This window comes from Carcharhinus amblyrhynchos, chromosome 12 (assembly GCF_965287045.1).
Source record: "Carcharhinus amblyrhynchos chromosome 12, sCarAmb.v2.hapA, whole genome shotgun sequence".
Classification (NCBI taxonomy): Eukaryota; Metazoa; Chordata; class Chondrichthyes; order Carcharhiniformes; family Carcharhinidae; genus Carcharhinus; species Carcharhinus amblyrhynchos.
In genome coordinates this window covers 24,976,592-25,000,762 of record NC_137335.1, presented here as the reverse complement: position 1 = coordinate 25,000,762, position 24,171 = coordinate 24,976,592, and the positions used below count along the sequence as shown (strand labels likewise).

At 40.6% G+C, this 24,171-nt stretch overlaps 1 protein-coding gene across 1 annotated transcript in view; it reads left to right on the top strand.

The window, feature by feature from the left end:
* igf2r (insulin-like growth factor 2 receptor) overlaps nucleotides 1-24,171 on the top strand; it is a 169,983-nt gene that overhangs the window by 61,348 nt on the left and 84,464 nt on the right. The window contains exons 10-15 of the mRNA XM_080200242.1: nucleotides 7,884-7,987; nucleotides 9,104-9,268; nucleotides 11,138-11,299; nucleotides 11,993-12,136; nucleotides 17,423-17,557; nucleotides 23,686-23,830. Coding sequence (XP_080056368.1) covers nucleotides 7,884-7,987; nucleotides 9,104-9,268; nucleotides 11,138-11,299; nucleotides 11,993-12,136; nucleotides 17,423-17,557; nucleotides 23,686-23,830 — 855 coding nt within the window. The remainder of the gene's footprint in view (nucleotides 1-7,883; nucleotides 7,988-9,103; nucleotides 9,269-11,137; nucleotides 11,300-11,992; nucleotides 12,137-17,422; nucleotides 17,558-23,685; nucleotides 23,831-24,171) is intronic.

Here is a 24,171-nt window from a genome sequence, read left to right as displayed (position 1 = left end):
GTGACAGGGACTGGGAGCTGAATGTCCAGGGGTATCAAGTGTTTAGGAAGGATAGGCAGGAGGGAAAAGTGGGGGGCGTAGCTCTGCTGATTAAGGATAGCATCAGGGTGGTAGCAAGGGATGATATAGGAACCAAAGAGCAGAAAGTGGAATCGTTGTGGGTGGAGATTAGGAACAGCAAAGGGAGGAAGATGCTGGTGGGTGTCATCTATAGGCCCCCAAATAATGATCTGGAGGAGGGGCGGGCTGTTAACGCACAAATAAATGCGACGTGCAGGAGTGGAACGGTGATAATTATGGGGGATTTCAATCTACATATTGGTCGAGCCATGTTGGATGCGGTGGGCTTGAAGAGTTCTTGGAATGCTGCTGGGATAGTTTCCTTGAACAGTGTGTGCTGGAGCCGACGAGGGAGTGAGTTATCTTGGATCTGGTGTTATGTAATGAGGCGGGTAGAATTAGGGACCTTGTGGTGAAGGATCCTCTTGGGAAGAGTGATCATTGTATGGTGGAGTTTCTGATGCAGATGGAGGAGGAGAAAGTGGGTTCCCAGACATGTGTCCTTTGTTTGAACAGAGGGGAGTACGGTAGCATGAGAGGAATTGGCGAATGTTGATTGGGGGAGCACGTTGGAAGGTAGGTCTGCTGAGGAGCAGTGGAGGATCTTTAAGGAGTTCTTTCTTGGTGCTCAGCAGAAATTTATTCCGATGGTTAAAAAGGATCGTAGGAGGAGAGATAATCAGCCGTGGATAACGAAGGAGGTAAAGGAAAGTGTTAAATTAAAAGCGGATGCATTTAGAGTAGCTAAGAGTAGTGGGTGAGAAGAGGATTGGGAGAGGTTTAAATGTCAACAAAGAATGACAAAGCTGTTGATAAAGAAGGGTAGGATAAACTATGAAGCTGGGCTAGTGCTTAATATAAAAAAGGATAGCAGAGTTTTTATAAGTAGGAAGAGGCTGACTAGGGTGAACGTTGGACCCTTAGAGGATGAGGGGGGGGACTTAGTGGTAGGGGATGGGGAAATGGCTGAGGCCTTGAATAACTTTTTTTTGGTCTTCACGGAGGAGGATGTGAATAATTTGCCGGGTGTTAGCAATGGAAAGATGGTAGGAGTGGAGGGCCTGAATGACATTGTTACTAGAGAGGCAGTGCTCGACAGACTGGAGGGACTGATTGTGGACAAGTCCCCAGGACCGGATGGAATGCATCCAAGGGTTCTGAAAGAAATGGCGGAGGTGATAGTGGATGCCTTGGTGATTATTTTCCAAATGTCGCTGGATTCCGGGGAAGTGCCGGAAGATTGGAAAACGGCTAATGTTACGCCGTTGTTTAAGAAGGGTGGCAAGCAAAAGGGAGGGAACTATAGGCCGGTTAGTTTAACGTCTGTTGTAGGTAAAATGTTAGAATCCGTGATCAAGGAGAAAATAGCGAGGCATCTTGAGGAGAATTGTTTGGTAGAGCAGACGCAGCACGGTTTCGTTAAGAGGAAGTCGTGTCTGATGAATTTATTGGAGTTCTATGAGGATGTGTCTAGGGAGGTGGATAAGGTAGAGCCGGTGGATGTGGTGTTTCTTGATTTTCAGAAGGCGTTTGACAAGGTGCCTCAAGAGGTTATTGCAGAAGGTCAGGGGGCATGGAGTTGGGGGTAGGGTGTTAGTGTGGATAGAGGATTGGCTGTCAAATAGGAGGCAGAGTGGGGGTCAATGGGTGCTATTCGGATTGGTTGGTGACTAGTGGAATGCCCCTGGGGTCGGTGCTGGGGCCTCAGCTATTTACCATTTATATAGATGATCTGGAGGAGGGAACCGAGTGTATGGTGTCGAAGTTTGCTGATGGCACCAAGATTGGTGGAATGGCAAATTGTGTGGAGGGTGTGGAGAGTCTGCAGAAGGATCTAGATAGGCTGGGCAAATGGGCCAGGAACTGGCAAATGGAATTTAATGTTGGCAAATGAGAGGTTGTCCACTTTGATAGGAATAATGGTAGGAAGGACTATTACTTGGCGAAAAACTGCAGCATGCGACGGTGCAGAGGGACTTCGGTCCTTGTGCATGAGTCGCAAAAACCCAGCCTGCAGATGCAGCAGATGGTCAGGAAGGTGAATGGGATGCTGTCCTTCATAGCGAGGGGGATTGAATATAAAAGTAGGGAGGTCTTGCTGCAGCTGTATAGGGCACTGTTGAGGCTGCAGCTGGAGTACTGTGTGCAGTTTTGGTCGCCGCACTTACACAAGGATATTTTGGCCTTGGAGGGAGTGCAGAGGAGGTTTACTAGGCTGATACCGGAGTTGAGGGGGTTGAGCTATGAGGAGAGGCTGAATAAACTAGGCTTGTACTCATTAGAGTTTAGAAGAATGAAGGGAGATCTCATTGAGACGTATAAGATGATGAATGGGATGGATAGGATAGCAGTGGAGAGACTCTTCCCGCTCAAAGGACAGTAGGACTAGGGGGCACAGCCTCAAGATAAAGGGGGGGCGGTTTAGAACAGAGTTGAGGAGGAACTTCTTCACTCAAAGGGTGGTGAATCTCTGGAATTCTCTGCCTATTGAAGTGGTGGAGGCTGCCTTGCTAAGTATTTTTAAGACGCGGGTTGATAGGTTTTTGATAGGCAAGGGGATTAAGGGTTATGGGGAGAGGGTGGGAATGTGGAACTGAGACACGACAGATCAGCCATGATCTTATTGAATAGCGGCGCAGGCTTGAGGGGCTAGATGGTGTTCTCGTGTTCTCGTGTTCTCGTGTTCTCGTGTTCTCGTGTTCTCGTGTTCTCGTGTTCTCGTGTTCTCGTGTTCTCGTGTTCTCGTTCCTTCCAGTTTGTCTGCATGCTGTCCCTTTTTGCAGGAGCAGCTTCCACCTGGATACAGATGATGCCCAGTCCCTATTCCCTCTAACAAAACCACCTACAAACTGAGGATATCAATCTGACAACAACATTGGGCAGTTTAGAACTGTTCTTTAGCTCCTGTCAGAAACTTGATTCCCTTCATCTACTCCATCTCTTTGTCCAGCTGCACAATTTTACAAATTTGATCCATGAAGACTTGAATGAGCTTATAAAAGTATTGTCAAGTACAAGGTCTGCACAAATCGAAAGCAGGTGGCTTGGAGGAAGCAGGGAAGCAATAATCACCTGGGCAGAGAAATTGCCAATCTGTTTTAAAAATTGCACTCAGTATGCCATCCTCCACATGGGTATCTAATGATATGGCACTGAACGAGATTTAGTTTGAGGATCTGAGGTCTAAAAGCAGAATCTCAAAAGTTAGTACTCAGGATTATTATTTTAACCCTGCACAAATTGGAATTGGACAAACAAGTTCAAGGGTTAAATGCATGGCATAGGTGCAGAAGACAAGGATTTCAATTCACATGGCAATAGCATCAATTTGGGGGAAAGGAACTTGACCCATCAAGTCTATTTGCACTTAAACCAGGATGCAGACACTTTTGGTGAGCTGAACAACTGGGTGATAGCGCTTCAAAGTAATAGGGATTGGGGGCATGGAAAGAAAAGAGTACCAACTAAGGATAATTTGTAAATTTAAAGAGAAACCAGTCAAACCAGTAGAAATTGATGATTGAGGTAAAAGATGAAGCAATGCCTCAGGAAGGGTCACAGAAGCAGGCCAATCCCTTGAAGAGTATAGGGGGTGTAGGAGTTGAGTTGAGAGAGAAATCAGGAGGGCAAAAAGAGGACATGAGATTGCTTTGGCAGATAAGGCAAAGGAGAATACAAAGAGCTTCTACAAACACACAAAGGGTAAAAGAGTGACAAGGGAGAGAGTAGAACTTGTTAAGGATCAACAAGGTCATCTGTCTGCCAATCCACAAGAGATGGGTGAGATCCTAAATTGAAATTTCACTTCAGTATTTACTGTTGAAAAAAGCATGGATGTTAGGGAACTTGGAGAAATAAATAGTGATGTCTTGAGTGTACATATTAGAGGAGGTGGTGCTGGAAGTCTTAAAGCACATCAAGGTAGATAAATCGCTGGATTCCGGGGAAGTGCTGGAAGATTGGAAAACGGCTAATGTTATGCCGTTGTTTAAGAAGGGTGGCAGGCAAAAGGCGGGGAATTATAGGCCGGTTAGTTTAACGTCTGTTGTAGGAAAAATGTTAGAATCGGTGATCAAGGAGAAAATAGCGAGGCATCTTGAGGAGAATTGTTTGGTAGAGCAGACGCAGCACGGTTTCGTTAAGGGGAAGTCGTGTCTGATGAATTTATTGGAGTTCTATGAGGACGTGTCTAGGGTGGTGGATAGAGGAGAGCCGGTGGATGTGGTCTGTCTTGATTTTCAGAAGGCGTTTGACAAGGTGCCTCGAGGTTATTGCAGAAGGTCGGGGGGCATGGAGTTGGGGGTAGGGTGTTAGCGTGGATAGAGGATTGGCTGTCAAATAGGAGGCAGAGAGTGGGGGTCAATGGGTGCTATTCGGATTGGCGGTTGGTGACTAGTGGAGTGCCCCAGGGGTCGGTGCTGGGGCCTCAGCTATTCACCATTTATATAGATGATCTGGAGGAGGGAACTGAGTGTATGGTGTCAAAATTTGCTGATGACACCAAGATTGGTGGAACGGCAAATTGCGCGGAGGGTGTGGAGAGTCTGCAGAAGGATCTAGATAGGTTGGGCGAATGGGCCAGGAACTGGCAAATGGAATTTAATGTTGGCAAATGTGAGGTTGTCCACTTTGGTAGGAATAATGGTAGGAAGGACTATTACTTAGGTGGTGAAAAACTGCGGCATGTGACGGTGCAGAGGGACCTCGGGGTCCTTGTGCATGAGTCGCAAAAACCCAGCCTGCAGATGCAGCAGATGGTCAGGAAGGTGAATGGGATGCTGTCCTTCATAGCGAAGGGGATTGAATATAAAAGTAGGGAGGTTTTGCTGCAGCTGTATAGGGCACTGTTGAGGCTGCAGCTGGAGTACTGTGTGCAGTTTTGGTCGCCGCACTTACACAAGGATATTTTGGCCTTGGAGGGAGTGCAGAGGAGGTTTACTAGGCTGATACCGGAGTTGAGGGGGTTGAGCTATGAGGAGAGGCTGAATAAACTAGGCTTGTACTCGTTAGAGTTTAGAAGAATGAAGGGAGATCTCATTGAGACGTATAAGATGATGAATGGGATTGGTAGGATAGCAGTGGAGAGACTCTTCCCGCTCAAAGGACAGTAGGACTAGGGGGCACAGCCTCAAGATAAAGGGGGGGCGGTTTAGAACAGAGTTGAGGAGGAACTTCTTCACTCAAAGGGTGGTGAATCTCTGGAATTCTCTGCCTGTTGAAGTGGTGGAGGCTGCCTCACTCAATATTTTTAAGACGCGGGTTGATAGGTTTTTGATAGGCAGGGGGATTAAGGGTTATGGGGAGAGGGTGGGAATGTGGAACTGAGCCACAACAGATCAGCCATGATCTTATTGAATGGCGGGGCAGGCTCGAAGGGCTAGATGGCCTACTCCTGCTCCTATTTCTTATGTTCTTATAAATCCCTAGAACCTGATGAAGTGTATTGCAAGGACGGATTAGGGACAGTCAGCATGGCTTTGAGTGGAAAATTTTGTCTCTCAAATTTGAGTTTTTGGGAGAATAACCAAGAAGGTAGACGAGGGCAGTGCAGTTGATGTTGCCTACGTGGACTTCAGCAAGGCCTTTGACAAGATACCACATGGTAGGTTGTTGCATAAGATTAAATCTCTCCAGATCCAAGATGAGGTATCTAAATCGATACAAAATTGGCTTTTTGATAGAAGCCAAAGGGTGGTTGTAGAGAGTTTTTCAAACTGGAGGTCTGTAACCAGTGGTGTGCCTCAGGGATCAGTGCTGGGTCGACTGTTATTTGTCGTCTAGATTCTCATCCAAATCATAAATATAAGAGGCATGGTTAGTAAGTTGGCAGATGACACAAGATTGGTGACATAGCGGACTGTGAAGAAAGCTATCTCGGATTGCAATGGAATCTTGATCAATTGGGCCAGTGGGCTGACGAATGGCAGTTTAATTTAGACAAATGCAAGGTGATGCATTTTGGTAGATTGAACCAGGGCAGGACTTACTCAGTTAATGGTAGTATTGCTTAATTCCCAAAAATGTCTAACCTAGCCTTAAATATATTCAGCAATGGAACATCCATAATCTACTGGAGTAAAGTTTTCAACAATTTACAATGCTTTGAGTGAAGAAATTCCTCATCAAACATTTAAAGGTTTCATCACAAATTTTTAAAGTCAGAATTATAGATGAATTAAGGCAGTGTGTGTGTCATGGTTGTAGGGTGACCAAGGTTGGAAACTAAATATTCCATAGTACTTCACTGTTAGAACAGCAGGCAAAATTGAAAAAAGTGCAGGGTAGCCCTGATAAAGCATCCAAACAGTATTGAGGAAGCTCAGTAAATCAGGATGTAGATTCAGTATGACTAAATTTAAATGTTCCCCCAATAGTATTATATAGAATATGAATTGGATAATAACTTTGTAACATATTCCTCTAATTACAGCAATTGAGGATTAGTTTAACCTTCTGAGACACTGGGCAAGCCAAGTAGTAGATTGCAGAAAGAGCTCATGCTATGCATTCAAGACCATTCTCATTAGACTGTCAAAGAATCAATAAGGGAACAGAGATTTTTGACATAATGTTGTGTAATTTGCCAGGGTTAATTAGTAATAATATAAACAGTCCTCTGGGGAAGATGGACCACACAAACTTCATAATTAATGGCAGTTATGAAAACGAGAGTTTCAAATTTAAACAAGCTAATTACATAGGTTGAGGGGCAAGTTTGCCAAGATAAATTGGGAAATTAAATTAAAAGGTGGAAGACAATGGCAAATATTCTCAAGAATGTACATTCCCCTACTGAATTTAAAAAAAAACATGGATAAGCTACCTCATCAATGGTTAGTCAGAACTGATGTATTCAATTAAAGAGCTTAAATCTGCCAAAATGAATATTTTTAGTTCTGAAATACGTTAGACCATGTAAATTATCCCTACAAATCTTAAGCCAATGAGCAGTTTTATTCAATTATTTTTTGAACAAAACTCTTCAATAAAATTCAGCTGAATTGCTTTGTACATTCTACCACAGTACCACTATCATTGCATCGCCAGTAACTTCCCAGGTTGCCGACAGATCCAATTCGTCAACAGTTCTTGCTTTGATAGAATGGTGTGGAGTTGGCAACTCAGTCTGTGGCATGAACCATGTTAGATCCAACAGATGACTGCAGTAACAAGATATGATTGGAGAATCAGCAGAAGGAAACTATAGAAGATCGGGTCAAAATTGTTTGTAAATAAAAGTAAGCAACTGAGTTTGTGGTGGTATAGAACTGGGATGAAAAACTTTGCATGAGTTGCAGCCTTGATTTTACTCCAAGAACATGAAAAACCATCTATGGTGGGGAGATGGTGATGTAGTGGTTACATCATTGGACTAATCTAGAGGCCCTGGAAAATTCTCTGGGGGCATAGGTTGAAATCCCACCATGGCAGCTGGTGGAACTTGAATTCAAAAATATCGAGCTAGTCTCAGTAATGGTGACCATGACAACTATCGTTGATTGTTGTAAAACTGCTCATAACCTTCGGGAAAATAAGCCAGCCTTACCCAGTCACCAGCCCCATAGCCATGTGGTTGATTCTTAACTGTCTGCTGAAATGGCCAGGTAATTCACTCCATTACAGTTAACTTAGAGGAGATTCAGTGTTTCATGGTTCCTTGTAGTGCTCTCCGATAGGGATAAATCACTAACAATAAAATTAATTGTAAATGTATAGCTGGCCACAGTCGAGAAATAAGTTAAACCTGTTTCATGCATGCAAATGTTGCTGTAATTTGAAATGCAATGCCTTATTCTTTAGGTTGTGTTGTTTTTGTACACCAGGTATTCAGATGGCGATCTGACATTGACATATCCTGATGGCAATTTGTGCAGTTCTGGATTCCGACGAATGACAATAATAAACTTCCATTGTAATGAATCAGCTGGTAAGGTTAACTGCAAAATATATGCTGTTTTTTAAGTATATATCAAATAAACAATCTGTCTCAGGACTTGAGAAAAAGTGTATTTTATCTCAAGTCTACTGTGCGTTATTGAGATGATACTTCAGTTAGATGCTGTGCATTATTCAAGTTTATTCCAGCACTAGGATTCCCAATCAAAATTAAATTTCCATTTGATTTCTGACTATTTTTTATGTACATAAATTGATTTTCTTTTTGTGGCAGCCTGGTTGTTTGCGTCCAAGCTGTAGAAGCAATGGGAAGGTTGGGCTTTTGGGAATAGTCTGTCAACATTTTGGTGGAATAGGTACTTGTATTTTCTGACCTGAGACCCTAATGACCACTATTTTAAATAATATTGTCCAAATCCAGCCTTAACTGCCGGTAAGGACTTTATTATGATTTGTGTTTTAGACTAAACCACAGCACTGCTCATATAATTGGAGGGATTAAAGATGAGAGAACCTACAGCTTAGAAACCAAGCATTTGATGTAATTGTTTGATATCTCTATGTAAAACACAAGCTTTCTTCCACTTTAATTACTTTCTCCCACACTGACCCTGTATTCCTTTGCCTTCTCTTGAGTGCATGAAGCCTCCTTATAAATATGCTATTTGTCTGTTTGTCACTCCATGTGACTGCAGGTTACATATTCTCACCATAGAGATTTCTCATAAATTTAATATTGCACTTTCTGGATGAATGTTCTTTTGGTGAGAATTTGTAATGTTGCTAAGGATGGGTTATTACAGAAAGCAATGTGCTCTTGAACAGGATAATGGGTCCTCCAAGCTTATCGTACTATCAAATCTATCTGGTCCTCTTCCTGTTGAATTATCCTGCACTGTTTCATTTGGCACATTAAAAAGATCAGCTTTTTAATATTTTATGCAGGAGTTAGGCACTTGTTAAAACATTGCACTACTTTAAACTGTAAACCTGTGTTGAATTGAATTGTGCTTTTGAGCAAGACAGGAGTTCAGTTCAATGCATTGTATCTATGTAGACATGCAACAGCTGAAAATCTTTGCTGTGTAAATCTGTTTGAACAGTTAAAACTTGCATTAGTTACCATCTTTATCTGTCTTTTCTATAGTTGATGGAGGGAAGGGTAAACCAGAATTCAGTGCTGAAGTTGACTGCACATACATTTTTGACTGGGGTACAAAATATGCCTGTGTGAAAGAAAAAGAAGATCTGCTCTGTCGGGCTTCTGATGGAAGGAAACGATATGATCTTTCCCCTTTAACTCGATATGCAGGTGTGATTTCCTACTTTCAGCCACTTCGAATAAAATTTGTATTTAGCAAAGATCTGTTTGCCTGTAGTGCTTGCCTACTGTCAATTAGTTTTTAATGTTGTGAACACAAAGTAAATTTTAATTCTATTGATTTGCCTCTTATGTACTAGATATTTTGAATTTACCAATATTGTAAATGCTACTAGAGTCAAAAAGGAGAAATAGAATGTTTGATGCCCAAATTGAAAACTGTATTTTGGAATATCTTCCCATGTTTCTATCGATTTGAGATTTAAAATTTGTACAATAGGCTGCTTTTAAATTATTCACTTGGTCTCCCAATTTTTTTGAGGAATCAAATTGTAGAAAATTTACAACACAAGGTGACCATTGATCTTTAATGTCCATGCCAGCCAACAAAAAACTACTCTGCCAAATCCCACTTTCTTGTAGTAGTTCACTAGCCCTGTAGGTCATGGCTCTTTATGTAAACATCCAATGCGCTTTACATTTGGACAATTTCTGCTTCTACACACTCTTGACCAGAAAGTTCCAGGTTCCTAACACACCCTGCCTAAAAAAAAAAAATTCCTTGCCTTGCCTCTAAAGTTGTGGCTTTGTTTTTGGCACTCTGCTAGGGTAAATTGCTTGTTCCCATGTATTCTCAGCCCCTCAATTTTATGCACTTCAAATTGTCATCTCTCAACCTCTTCTGTTGCAAGGAAAAGATGCCCAGTTTCTCATAGCTACAATTTCTGACCCTGATAACATTCTCATAAATGTCCTTTGTGCAACTCTAGTGCAATCATACCTTCCCTGTAATATGGTGACTAGAACATATGCAGCAGTGATTGAACTAGTGGTCATATACTGTTCTAACAGCTTTCCTGTTTTTTATTCAGTGTCTTGACAAATAAAGGAAGGCAAATCATCTGTTTCCTTAACCACTATACCAACCTATTCTTTATGTATCTGTGGTTGGACGCTCCAAGGTGTGTCTCGTCCAACTGATTGTCATCCTGATTTGCTAAAACTTCCTTTGCCTTGTTATGCCTCCCACATGCATACATATATCTCACTTCCCTAGATAGAATTCCATATTGTACCTTCCTGCTGAACCTATCAAACCATCTTCATCTTGCAATCTAAAATTTTCCTCCACAAGGCCAACATTTGTATTCTTTATCGTTGAATCTAAATCATTGTAAGCTATAAAAAGTAAGGGCTGAGTACAGAGTCCTACAAAACCTCACTGGTAACAAGATTTCCAGTTGTAAATACATGCGTCAGCCATTATCTATTGCTTTCTGCTACTAAGCAAACTTTAGAAGCAATATAGTGCACTCCCTTTTGTCCACAACAGATGTTAACTGACCTATAACTATGCTGATTACCCTTTTTCTCCTCTTTCAATTATTGTTGCTAGTTCTCTAATCCTCTACTTGACTTTTGTAACTCAGGAGAATTGAAATGGGATGAGCCGCTGCATTTTCATCCCTTTTAACAACTTGGGATATATTTCATCCAGGCCTGGTAGTTTGTTTATTTATAAAGATGTCAAATCCTTAAATGTTTCCCCACTCGATGTTTAATCCATCTGATATTTCACACTTTCACTCCTTTTGAGTACGTTGGTCATGACAAAAAATTTAATCCTGGTGAAATATTTGAATATGAAACTGGACCTGAGATTTGACCAGAATTGGGATCGATGTAAAGCCATTGAATGTTACAAAATAAACTGAGTGCTCTTACCGCTGAAGGCTGTTGCTGCACATGAAGCTATTATGCAGCAGGCAGTGATCATTGACTTTCAGCATGAATGCATTAGTTTAAATTGCCGCAACAAGTTCCTTTTTAACCTATGTTGGAAATTGTGTTAATATGCAGCAAAAGATATTCCTGAATCTCAGAATATCCACAACTGGGAGGCATTGGATAACAGCCTGGTGAAACATGACTGGAAACATATCTATATTAATGTTTGCCACAAAGTGCTTCAGGATGGTGGAGCTGCAGGATGTCCTGAAGATGCAGCAATCTGTGCTGTTGGTAAGTCAATAAGTCACTTGTGTTTCAATAAAGGAATTCTGTGATTCATTACATAATCATTGAGCGCACACTAAGTGGTTTTCATAAAAAATTCATTTAAAGTATATGGTAGTGCTTTGCACTCGGGCTTCCCAAAAGTAGAAATTACTGCATTTGACATTGTAAACTCTGCACATTATGAAAACGCTGGTACAAAATCATTCTGGAAATAATGTAGCCCACATCTGCAGAGATACAAGTTCACATTTCCAATGTGACAAGCAAATGCAAAGACATTGCATGTCAGTAAGGACAAGATGTTTTGAATGGACATCTTCCATCAATGTTGCAGTGTCGTTCTGATGGAGCATGTGCACTCTATCAATGAACCTGTCTTTTGTCAGTACAGGAACTAAGTAATCTGTCTTTCCAGCATTTTCTGTTTTTAACCTGCAAACATGGGGTTTTCTCTCACCAACTTGAAGGAAAGTTTATCTATTAGACTTGAGTCCACTATCTGTCTCCTGCCTTTCCACTTGAGAAACAGCAAATTGTGCAGGAAGGTATCTTGCTGTGCTGATGTATAGTATAATGGTATAATGTGGAAAAAATGCTGCAGAGATTTATTTGTTTGAACACCGCTAAGTTACTTAAAAATTGAAGATAATCAAATTAAACCATTGTTATTTTGTTTTAAATGTTGTCACCTCCTAGGTAAAGATCTGAAGAAGAACCTTGGAAGATTTGTTTCACCCCCTAAAAAGGAAGGCAATAATATTCAGCTGATATACTCAGATGGTGATAAATGCAGAGGAGATGATCGAATCAAGACTATAATCACTTTTATATGCACACCTGGTGAGTTAGTGTGCTTTGTTTCTATTTTAATTGACTTCCTGTCCAGTATTGGAAACTGCAGGGGGCATTTGTAGATATCAGAAGGTACTGTGGATATTTCCATCACACTATTAATATGTAGGAAATTTGCATTCTATTACAAATTTTGGGAATTTTATTATACTTTATCAGAGGAACCATTAATAACATGATGAAATCTCTAACATTTGAAACAGATGCACTTTAGAAAATAGGTTAGCTGATTTTCTTTGTTTTGCAGCATTTTAGTGAGTTGGAGATTTCATGCAACAGTGGCATTGTATTATGCTAGATTGAGGCACTGATTTATCAGCATAGTGTTGGTAGGGTTGAGAAGGGCTGCTTGAAGTCGAGCAGTGCACAATGGGTCAGAGGATCCAGCCATGGTTCAAAACGTATGAGAATGATGGGCAAATTTGTCCCAGAAATCTCTGAAAACTCAATGGTCAGCAAAAATTTCAAGATGGGTTACTTTGGATGAGTAGTAAACATGGAAGACAGAATCTGAGAGGCATATTGGAATGTGTTTTGGTAAATTACTAATAAGTAAGTCTCTAATAGGTCTGGAGATTTGGATGGTTTGTTAGGACAACTACGTACCTCTAAGGCATAGCCTGTCTAGATGCTATATTCATACTGACTTCTCTCGGACACTCGTGCACATGTGACTCTCGTAATGTAGATTGTACTGTTTTCCCCAGTCCCACATTAATCTTTATTGATGTGAACACCCTTATTTCACCTAAGTCCGTTATACCTTGAGACATAAGGGCAGAATCAGTTACTCGGCCTATTAAGTCTGCTCTGCCATTCAATCGTGGTTGATATTTTTCTCATCCCCATTCTCGGGCTTTTCCCCCATAACCCCTGGTCCCCTCATTAATCAAGAACCTATCTATCTGTCTTGAAGACTCCACAGTCACAGGCTGTGGCAAAGAGTTGTAGACATTCACCTCTCTTTGGCTGAAGAAATCCCTTCTCATCTCCCTTTTTAAAGGATCATCCCTTTAGCCTGAGGTTGTGCCTCTGGTTCTAGTTTTTTCTACTAGTGGAAACATCCTCGCCGTGTCCATTCTCTCCTGGCCGCCTCGTATCCTGTAAGTTTCAATAAGATCCCCCCTTATCCTTCTAAACTCCAATGAATACAGACCCAGAGTCCTTAACTGTTCTCATACAGTAAGCTCTTCATTCCAGGGATCCTCTGACCCTTTCCAAGGCCAGCACATCCATCCTCATATGAGGCCGAAAACTGCTGACAGTACTCCAAATGCGGTCTGACCAGAGCCTTATACAGCCTCAGAACTATATTCCTGCTCCTGTCTTCTGGTCCTTTGGCATGAATGCTAACATTGCGTTTGCCTCCCTAACTGCCAACTGAACCTGCATGTTAACCTTAAGAAAATGTTGAATAAGGACCCTCAAGTGCCTTTGTTTCTCGCTTCCTAAGCATGTCCCCATTTAGAAAAGTCTATGCCTCTCTTCCTCTTTCCAAAGTGCAAAAACACTCACTTTTCCACACTGTATTCTATCTGTCCCTACTTTGCCCACAGTCCTAGCCTGTCCAAGTCCTACCATCTCCCAGCTTCCTCAGTACTACGTGTCCCTCGACATACCTTTTGTATCATCTGTAAACTTAGCAACAGTGCCTTCAGTTCCTCCTTCCAGATGGTTAATGAATAGTGGTCCCAGCGCTGACTCCTGAGACACACCACTGATCACCAGCTACCATCCTGAAAAAGATCCCTTTATCCCCTCTGCCTACTGCTAATCAGCTGATCCTATATCCATGCTAGAATCTTAACCGTGACACTATGGGCTCTTATTTAGCAGTCTCCTTTCTGTTGCCTTCTCAAAGGCCTTCTGGAAATCTAAATAAATCATATCCACTGGCTCTCCTGTATCTAATTCCTTACCTCAGACATGACCTCCCCTTGATGAAGCCCTGCTGACTCCAAGTACTCTGATCTCATATTTAATAATGGACTCAAATCTTGTCAATGACTCAAGACAGGCTAACCGGCCTATAATTTCCTGTCTTCTGCTGCTACCTCCCTGCCTTAAACAGCGGTGTTACATTAGCTACTTTCCAGTCCTCTGGAACCCTCCCTGCCTCAAGTGATTGCTGAAAGATGACCACCAATGTCTCTACACTTGCCTCAGCTATTTCTTTTAGAACCCTTGGGTATAGTCCATCTGCTCCAGGCGATTTATCCACCTTCAGACCTTTTCAGTTTCCCCAGAACCTTCTCCTTACTGATGGCCACTCATTCACCTGTGCCCCTGATTCTCCTGTAGCTCTGGCATCTTCCACTGTGAGGACTGATGCAAAGTAATTTTCATTCCTCTGCCATTTTTTGTTTCCTATTATTACTTCTCCAGCCCCTGTCTGGTGGTCAAATGTTTATTTTTGCACCTCTTACCTTTTTTATATTGAAAAAAAAAAGTTCTTAGCTGAATAAGTCTGATGCAATGTTTCCATGCTTCCCCTCACCCTACCCCAAAGCTTCTGACTTTACAAATTCAGATGGTCTGGAGGCAATACAACTCTTCCAGATCTAATTTTTACTTTTTGGAGGAGTTCTAGTTTGCTTTGGGCTGACTTTGGTTCAGAGTTGAAATTTTAAAATTCAATATCTCAATGGTAGTATTCTGGGTTGAGCAGCTGGTTTGCTTCCTTTGCTCTTTAGTGTTAATGTTTTTGTGTCAACAATTTTTTGTCTCTGATTGGATACTAATGAGCTCATCCTGTTCCTTCCGGAGGGAATGCTTGCTCCATTCATTCATAGTGGACTTGAATTTTTTTCCATGGTGTCTGCTATGTTTTTCCTGGAAGTTGACTTTTGAAAAGTGAAATCTTCACTTCCACCTGATGCACAGTTTTCACCAAATATTTGTTTACTCTTATTTTCCTGTTCAAGTTTACTAATTTCATTGCCCTTTTCACAGTGAAGTTCCAACATTTCATTAGATTTGGCTGATGATTCTACATTCAATCAACTGTTTTGATTCACTAGCAATTTATTTTTCTGTTCCAGGCATTTTTAGAATACTTAATAGAGACTTGTACTTTAATTTCACTAAGTCCTGATATAGAAGATGAGTTTGGTGAAATATGTGAGAATTGATTCTCCAAGAGTTTCTTAGCAAGGCCTAATGCCTCAGTGCTATCCTCCGAGTGTAGTTTTAACTTAATTTTTTTTTAGACTTTTTGCACTCCTTTGTGAGAACATCTGCTTTCTGTTGCAACTGTTCAACTTTCTTGGCATTCAGTTCTTGATTTTCATTTCAGCCTTGTAATTTTTAACGATTCAATGGCTGTGAATTTGAGGCATCCTGTGCTTTTTTTCTAGTTCCTTAATCTTCCTAAATCAGTGTCAATTTACTTTTCCATTACGTTTTCCATAGAGCTGAGTCCTTGTTCTTTGTTTTGCTTTCACTATTGGCCAGGTCTAGTAGCCTTGCCTTGGTTCAATTCTGTGATTGTTATTCGTGGCTTTGTTATATACGTCTTGGAAAGCTCACTGGCTTTTCCTTTCAATCCCTCCTTTTTAATCATTTAGCTAGTTCTTCAGCCTAGCAATATCTATGTTCATCTCTTTAATTGCAAAAGTGGTAGAGAACTTTTTTTTGGACTGACAAATTAGAGCTGCAAGCTTTCTACTTTGTTCCTGTACCAAGGAGTTGTTCACCTTTTCCATTGCCCAGTGTTTATTTCACTTTACAGTTTGGCCTCTGCATACATCCCTTTTCCCATACATTCATCCCTTTAACACAGCATCAAAAAAAACCTATTTTCCATTCCTTCATATCTTTGAAATGTAATGTTTTTCCAAGTTTTCTTCCAAATATCCAACTGTGTTCTTCAGCTCTGCAGTCCTCCTTGTACCTCTTTGCTTACTTCCGGAATATTGAACATTGCTGAATCTGCTGATCCAATTTCTTTGTGGTGTTAAATTCATTTTGCTTCTTAATCTTCCAGAGGAGCACTGATCTGAGTGACCCTGTAACATGCGGAGTTCCTTCACCAGGTTTTCATTTTCTCTGCAAAGCTCCATTGTTTCATCTTGAGTTTTCTTGTAATTGAGTCTTCCCAATCTTTTCTTGCTGCTGCTCCATTCTGCTATTCAAAGCAGTCTTTGTTTTTCATGTGGCTGAAGGGTTATGTATTTTTACATTTGATATTGGATGATTAGCTTTTTTAACTGACTATTTACTTGATCTGCCAACTTACACTGTGCTTCAGTGCATTACTCTTCCTCAGGATGTGCTGCTGAAAATCCCATGGTTGAAATCTTTTGGAATTTCTTAAATATAGTGTTCATTTTAGTACATAAACACCAGTGTTTTACCTCTACTAGAACAATCTGGCTAAGGTTGCAACTAATGGAGCACAGTTTCAAATGACACATGAATTCAAGTCCTTCCATAGCATCCATTGAAGTATTTACTGCTTTAGACAAAATTGAAGTGTAGAAAGAATTGCATAAATCAGATGTGACACCATAAGTTTGAGAAGGCTCAAGCCAGGTTTGAACTTCACAATTTAAACCTGAGCTTTCAGTTACTTCCGTGTATGTGCAGTAAGTTTCCAGTAATTAATCTGTGTATTGAACATTTGCAGTTTCCAGGATAGAGTTTAACAGAAGTTGAAAGTTGTGCTCCCCATTCTGAGAGTTTGAGTTTCATAGACCTTTTGGTAGGCAAGAGCACAGGAAGAACCCATTAGCCTGAATTTTGTGGCATGTAGTAAAAATGTTAAAGAAATCTGTCCACAAAGATTAACAATCTCATGAAGAAACTTGAAATCTACATGTTAACTTGATAAAATAAAATAACATTTGGTGCATACTGCTGAACTTAAGGTAGAAACTGAAGCATCAAAAATTTGAGTTAAAAGTTGACAAGTTTATCATAATGGATAAATTATATTCTGAAAACATTTTTCAAGCCCAATGGTTGTTAATGATCAATTATGAACTTAATGTGCTATTAAAAACCCAGTCACACATCAATGGGAGCAACTTTTCCAAAGGTTTTGAGAATGAGACTTATGTATTAAAGTGAACCTCATGCCAATTTAAATTGAGTAATTGTTCAACCATTCAATCCTCAAACTGCGTGTGATAGTATAAAGTGCAAAGTTCATAGCAAGCTATTAGTTTAAAAAGTTGGGTTATTAGATTTTTTTGAAATGCACCAGTTTTATAGAAAATGAAAGTGTTCTAAAATTAAGTTGATGTTTTTCTAATAGACTGTGTTCTTCCGCAGGGGATCTGGAGAGTCCTCCCATTCTGAAGTCTGGAATCAATGTATGTTTGCATGAAATAGAATGGCGTACAGCAGCTGCTTGTGCCTTGTCAAAAACTCAGGGAGATGATTGCAAGGTTTCTGATCAAGAGGCTGGTAAGCATCTGAAACCTGGCGTGTATCTTGGGTTTTTAAATGCATCTTTCCTGCACACGTAAATAAGCTTTAACAATGATTCACATCTTAATGCTTACAATTCTGGGTATTTTCCGACCAACTGAGTCTCTGCTTCTCCATGTCCATTATTGATATTGTTGTAAGTTTAGATAAAACACGTCCAAGAACAATTTGAATGTATTTTGCAATAAATTTCATTATTGTAATTCTGAGAGATGCACAGGATTACCATCAAATGTTAATAAAATCAAGTATTGGTCAGTGCTCAACTGAGATGAGCCTTGTGCTCTGGCTTTTCAAACACTAGTTAGTCTGGTGGTTTGTCTGTGTCCTCCGAGCAAGATGCATCTTGTTGAAGGTTGAATATGTTGAAAGTCAAGAAATCTGTGAATTATGTTTTATTAACAATATGAATGGAAGCAAACATGAACAGTACATTGAGTTGGGAATAAAATCTAAGAAGATTTTCAGCCCCAAAATGTGTTTAAGATCACCAATGACAGCCTGTCTGCTTCTATCCTCATTGTGCTTGTCTACCTGTCTGCAACTTTTGACATAGTTCACAACATGCTCCACCTTCATACCTTTGCCCAACTACCCAGCTGGGTGAAATTGTTTTTGCGTGGTTTCATTCTTATGTAATCATACATATCCAAAATATCACTTGGTTTCCTCTTCCTGTTCTTCCCCCAAACATTTATGCTTGAACTCCTTTTTTTGTCTACGTGCTACTGTTCAGTGATATTATTTTAAAGTACAATGAATAGTCAGTTTTCAGCATAAGTAGAGACCCTTGGGCCTATCGTGTTGGACCCTTAGGGGATGAGGGGGGATTTAGTGGTGGGAGGTGAGGAAATGGCAGAGGCCTTTAAGTTTTTTGCCTTGGTCTTCATGGAGGAGGACGTGAATAGTTTGCCGGATATTAAAGATAGAAGGATGGTAGGAGTTGAGGGCCTGAATGTGATTACTGTCACTAGAGAGGTAGTGCTTGATAGACTAATGGGACTGATGGTGGACAAGTCCCCGGGACCAGATGGAATGCATCTCAGGGTTCTAAAGGAAATGGCAAAAGTGATAGTAGATGCCTTAGTGACTATTTACCAAATTTCGCTGGATTCCAGGGAAGTGCCGGAAGATTGGAAGATGGCTAATGTTATGCCGCTGTTTGAAAAAGGTAGCAGGCAAAAGGCAGGGAATTATAAACCAGTTAGTTTAACGTCTGTAGTTGGAAAAATGCTTGAATCCGTCATCAAAGAAGAAATAGTGAGGCACCTAGAAAAGAATGGTTTGATATAGCAGACACAGCACAGATTTGTTAAGGGGAAGTCGTGTTTGACAAATTTATTGGACTCCTATGAGGATGTGACTAGTGCGGTAGACAGGGGAACCGGTGGATGTGGTGTTTCTCAATTTTCAAAAGGCGTTAAGGTGCTGCACAAAAGGTTGCTTCAGAACATTAGGGGGCATGGAGTTGGGGGTAAGGTGTTAGCGTGGATAGAGGATTGGTTGCCCAATAGGCAGAGTTGGTATCAGTGGGTGCTATTCTGATTGGCGGTTGGTGACTAGTGGAGTGCTGCAGGGATCGGTGCTGGGGCCTCAGCTATTTACCATTTATATAGGTGATCTGGAGGAGGGGGCTGAGTGTAGGGTAACGAAATTTGCTGATGACACGAAGATGAGTGGAAAAGCAAATTGTGCGGAGGGTGTGGAAAGTTTGCAGAGTTAGCAAGTGTGAGGTTATCCACTTTGGTAGAAATAATAGGAGGGATTAGTATTTAAAGGGCGAAAAGCTGCAGCATGCTACAGTGCAGAGGGACCTGGGGGGTCCTTGTGCACGAGTCGCAAAAACCCAGTCTGCAGGTGCAGCAGGTGATCAAGAAGGCGAATGGAATGCTGGCCTTTATAGCGAGGGGGATAGAATATAAAAGCAGGGAGGCCTTGCTGCAACTGTACAGGGCACTGGTGAGGCTGCAGCTGGAGTACTGTGGGTTTTGGCCGCCTCGTTGCGGAAGGATATATTTGCCTTGGAGGGAGCGCAGAGGAGGTTCACTGGGCTGATACTGGAGATGAGGGGGTTGGACAATGTAGAGAGACTAAATAGACTGGGTCTGTACTTGTTGGAGTTTAGAAGGATGAGGGGGGATTTTATAGAGACGTATAAGATAATGAAAGGAACGGATAGGGTAGAGGTAGAGAGATTCTTCCAGCTCAAAGGACAGCAGGACCAGAGGGCACAGCCTCAAAATAAGGGAGGTGCAGTTTAGAACAGAGTTGAGGAGGAACTTCTTCACTCAAAGGATGGTGAATCTCTGGAATTCTCTGCCTGTTGAAATGGTGGAGGCTACCTTGCTAAATATATTTAAGTCATGGGTAGATAGGTTTTTGACAGACAGGGGAATTAAGAGTTATGGGGGGAAAGTGGAACTGATCCACTTCAGATCAACCATGATCTTATTGAATGGCAGGGCAGGCTCAAAGGGCTAGATGGCCTATTCCTGCTCCTATTTGTTATGTTCTTATATCTGCACTGGCCATCAGACATAAATCTATTCTATTCTAATCAGTGTTTTCTGCATGGTCCATGCATAATCTTGTATGCTAAAGTGCTCACCTAAAGGTGGCTTAAATGTTATGAAGGTTCCAGTGTCGACCACCCTTTCTGGCGTTAAGTTCCAAATAGCCAGCATCCTCTGGGTGAAAGTTTTTCCCTTCATCCCTCTAAATCCCATCCTTACATTAGATCTATGCTATCTGGTCACTGACCCTTCTACAAAGGGGAAGCTAGTTCCCTAGCTACTGATTCCATCTCTCAGCAACATTGAGACTAAACCTGACTCTTTGTAACCATGATGTCATAGTTGACCCTGGGATTTGTTTCCAACTGTGTCATTGTCCATGACTCAGACTGCCTATTTCCACTCTCTCCAATTCATGCACTCATGCGCGCACACAAGAAAACAGTGAAAAGAAAACATTGAGATTACTTAAGGTAACATGCACTTAGATCTCAAAGGTTTGAAGGTTCTGTCACACTTGCTTTTCGTGAAATGTTGCAGGCCTGTAATTTGTGATCCACAGAAATTGTTTAGAGGTTTACGAAGATAAATTTGCTTTGATTTATTTGTCTCTTGTTCCACTTCAGTCAAAATGCAATCAAAAATCTCTAGCAAATCCCTGGCTAGTTTCCTCAAATAGAAGTTGAGACCAAGCTGAATTCTGTTTACTGGTGGGTCTTGGGGAGGGCCTTATTTCTTTGGTCTAGATCTTTCTCCAGAAATTTCGTATTAAATGTCTTGACGTGAAGCATAGTTTGTCACGTTAACCAGTTTCTCACAAATGGCTTTTGATGGTTAGGCCATTATTAAACATTGAGATCCAAAGTTCACCCATTCATACACCTCTGTGATAGAACAGGGTTTTGTGTACACGTTCTCTGGATTGCATCTCAACTCAAATCCACAAGCACTATGTGAAAACAATTTAATTATTCGAAGGAGGGCATCTGACCACAGGAAAGGTCTGTTGTATTTCAAAGGTATGTCCTAAAAGTTCATTTAGATTTTAAAGACTTATCGTGACATGAAGATTAGCTCAGCTCAACCTTGTGTAAATTCATGTGTATTGACAGTAAAGAAAAGGTCCCCTGACCTCAACTCCACTGTTTGTGTCTATTCTCCATTTTGTTTTAAAATACCCTTGCGCATGACGCACACTCCCAGATCACAACTCAATTAAAAATTTTCCCATCTGTTTTTGTCAGTTATTTTCAAGCTGTGTCCTGTGATTACTCACCCTCCTGTCAGTGGAAATGATTTATCTACTCCATTTAGCTACTTCCTGTCTTAAAGCCTGTCAATTTTCACCATTATTTCTACCTGCCACCCAACCCCCAAAGTAATGCTTGTTGCAAGGAGAATAGTCTGGGGTTCTCTAGGCTGCTCGTTCAATGTAGAATCCTTGTAGTGCAGGAAGAGGCCACTTGGCTCATTTGAGTCTGCACTGACCACAGTCCCACCCAAGCCCTATTCCTGTAATCCTACACACTTTTATCCTGCTAATCCTCTGATACCAAGGGTCAATTCACTATGGCCAATCGATCCAACCTGTACATCTTTGCACTGAGAAGAAACTCACATGGAGAATATGCAAACTCCACAGTCACCTGAGGCTAGAATTGAACCCAGGTCCCTGGTGCTGAGAGGCAGCAATGCTAGGCACTGTGCCATCATGCTGCCGCATGGCTGTTTTCAGGAATTTTTGTTTAATGGGGATTTAATCTTGTATGCAATGATAAGTTTGAATAAATTGGATTTAAGCAGCATACTAGTGCTTTGTGATGTACAAAAGGTTGTGGTTGGAAAATGTGATGTATGGAATTAGTAATTTGCCTAGGGTGTTATGTTCCCAAAATTATAATAACTGCAATTGTAAAAAGAAACAATTAGTCAAGAAAAATAATTCTAAGGAGGCGGAAGAATGGTTGAAGGATGTAGAAGCTGCAAATTCTTCTGCATCCACTCAAACATCAGCTGTTATTGAATAAATTTTATCACTGTTACCTGTAATAAAAATTCTAGTGATCGACAGCAGTTGTAATTGTATGGGTGCTCTATCCAAAAAAAGCCAGAACATTTCTTCAATATCCTGATTGGTCATTGATTTTGGCGAATTTGGTGTGTCTCACATTTAACTGGGATTAACTTCCTAAACCAATAACAAAGATACACTGGAGTTCTGATTAGTACTGATAGTATTAGGTATCACATGATCTGATGTGGGGAAGCTAGTTTAATGTGTGCAGATCTTTCAAAAGAGTAATGGGCCTGTGTTAAAAGTTTGACTCACCTACTTAGAAATCTGAAAGGTGAAGTACTTTAAAATTTCTGGCATTATTTCTCACTGGATTTTCAGGTTTGAAATTAATAGTAGTGCCAGTAAAAAATATTCTATTGAGGACTTTGTGCTCTGAACAAACTCCCCAGAAAGTCTGGGGTTAATTTACACCATAATTGCAATTGTCTGTCTGTCGATGAAGTGAATGGTGTTTGTCAGCACACCTAGACCTTAATAGATTGCAGATTTCTAATTTAATACGTATCCTTTATCTGTTCCATTTAGGCATATTTTTAAACTGCTTGCACAATGCTTATCAATAACCTCTAACTGTATTCTGTAACAAAGATTGTTGATTTTCTCCAAAGCTAATTGAAGTAGAAATTGAGCACCAATCTTAGTTGATATTCACCTTATTTTCAGAATGCAGCATTGAAATTAATCTGTCTCCTCCCTAATTAGCACCTGGTCTCCCTGCAGCATTTTTCCCCTCTCTAAGCAAGTCCTCTAAAACAATTTGGAGATTCCTGAATAAGGAATCTCCAAATTGAATTCCTGCAATTTTGAGTCTGTTCAAGTCAATGCTATATTCTTCTATGAAATTATTTCTTGAAATCAATCTGTTCTGACCATGCCTCATCAGCATCTAGTAATTCATCTTGTAAGTTTTATCCATGAAGCTTAATGGAAGATCCAAACTTCCTTCACTATCTGACTAATAGACATCCAGTTCACAAAATATTTTGCTTCTGATTTTACTTATTGTTAGGAAGCGATAATGCCAAGGCCATCTCTTCTTTTGCTCAGTAAGGATATAACCCAGGCCCATGTATGCATCTCATTTTTCCACTAGCCATGAGGTTGGGATTTAAAGAACATTGATGGGTAGCCACACCCTGACTATTATATTTGGTTTTGGCAATTCTTCACAGGAGTACTCCAATTACAATCTTTTATCTGGGGGTAAAGAATCTTAGCTGTCTAAAGGCGAAGACTGAAAACTATTTTCTACTACCCCAGGTTAATTGATTCTGAAACTAAATTGTGGATATTAACATTACAAATATCTGTGTGCTCCCTAATTAGTGTTCCAAAGATTTCTCAGTGCTTAAGGTAATTAATGTCTGTATATCCTTAAACTTGAATACAATTAACAGATTTTCCAGCGATTTGCACATTGCTTACCAATTTAGTTTCTGCTTGCTTTGGAGAGAAGATAGTGTAACTAAAACCATTTATTATTGGCTTTGTATTTATTTTTGTTTCACTCTTAGGTTTCTTATTTGACCTTTCACCTCTGACCAAACAAAATGGCAGTTACCAAGTTAAATCTGGGAAGTACAATTTTTATTTAAATGTCTGTGCCAACGTGTCAACGGTATGTGAGGCAAATTCTGGTGCTTGTCAAGAAGATCCAGTGTAAGTAACCAAAGTGTTTGTATAGCTCAATTCATGAGCATTGGTGCAGAATGAATGAATTGAATATTATCAGTGTAGAAGTTTAGTATTGAGCCCCTTTTTCTAAAGAGAGTGGCAGTGCTTCATGACAATTTTTCATTTGCTGTATAAGTCCATCTTGTGCTGAGTTTATAAAAATATTATACAATTGAGTTGATTTTATTCTGGAGTAATTGCTTCACTGCCAATTCTGGTTGGGCCACCAGCATTATCCTGGGATGATCGTTCTTTTCTCTACTGCAAGCTGTCATCTTAAACCCCTCTTGCTGTCTCTCTGTCTGCATGTTCAGTGATGAATGCGA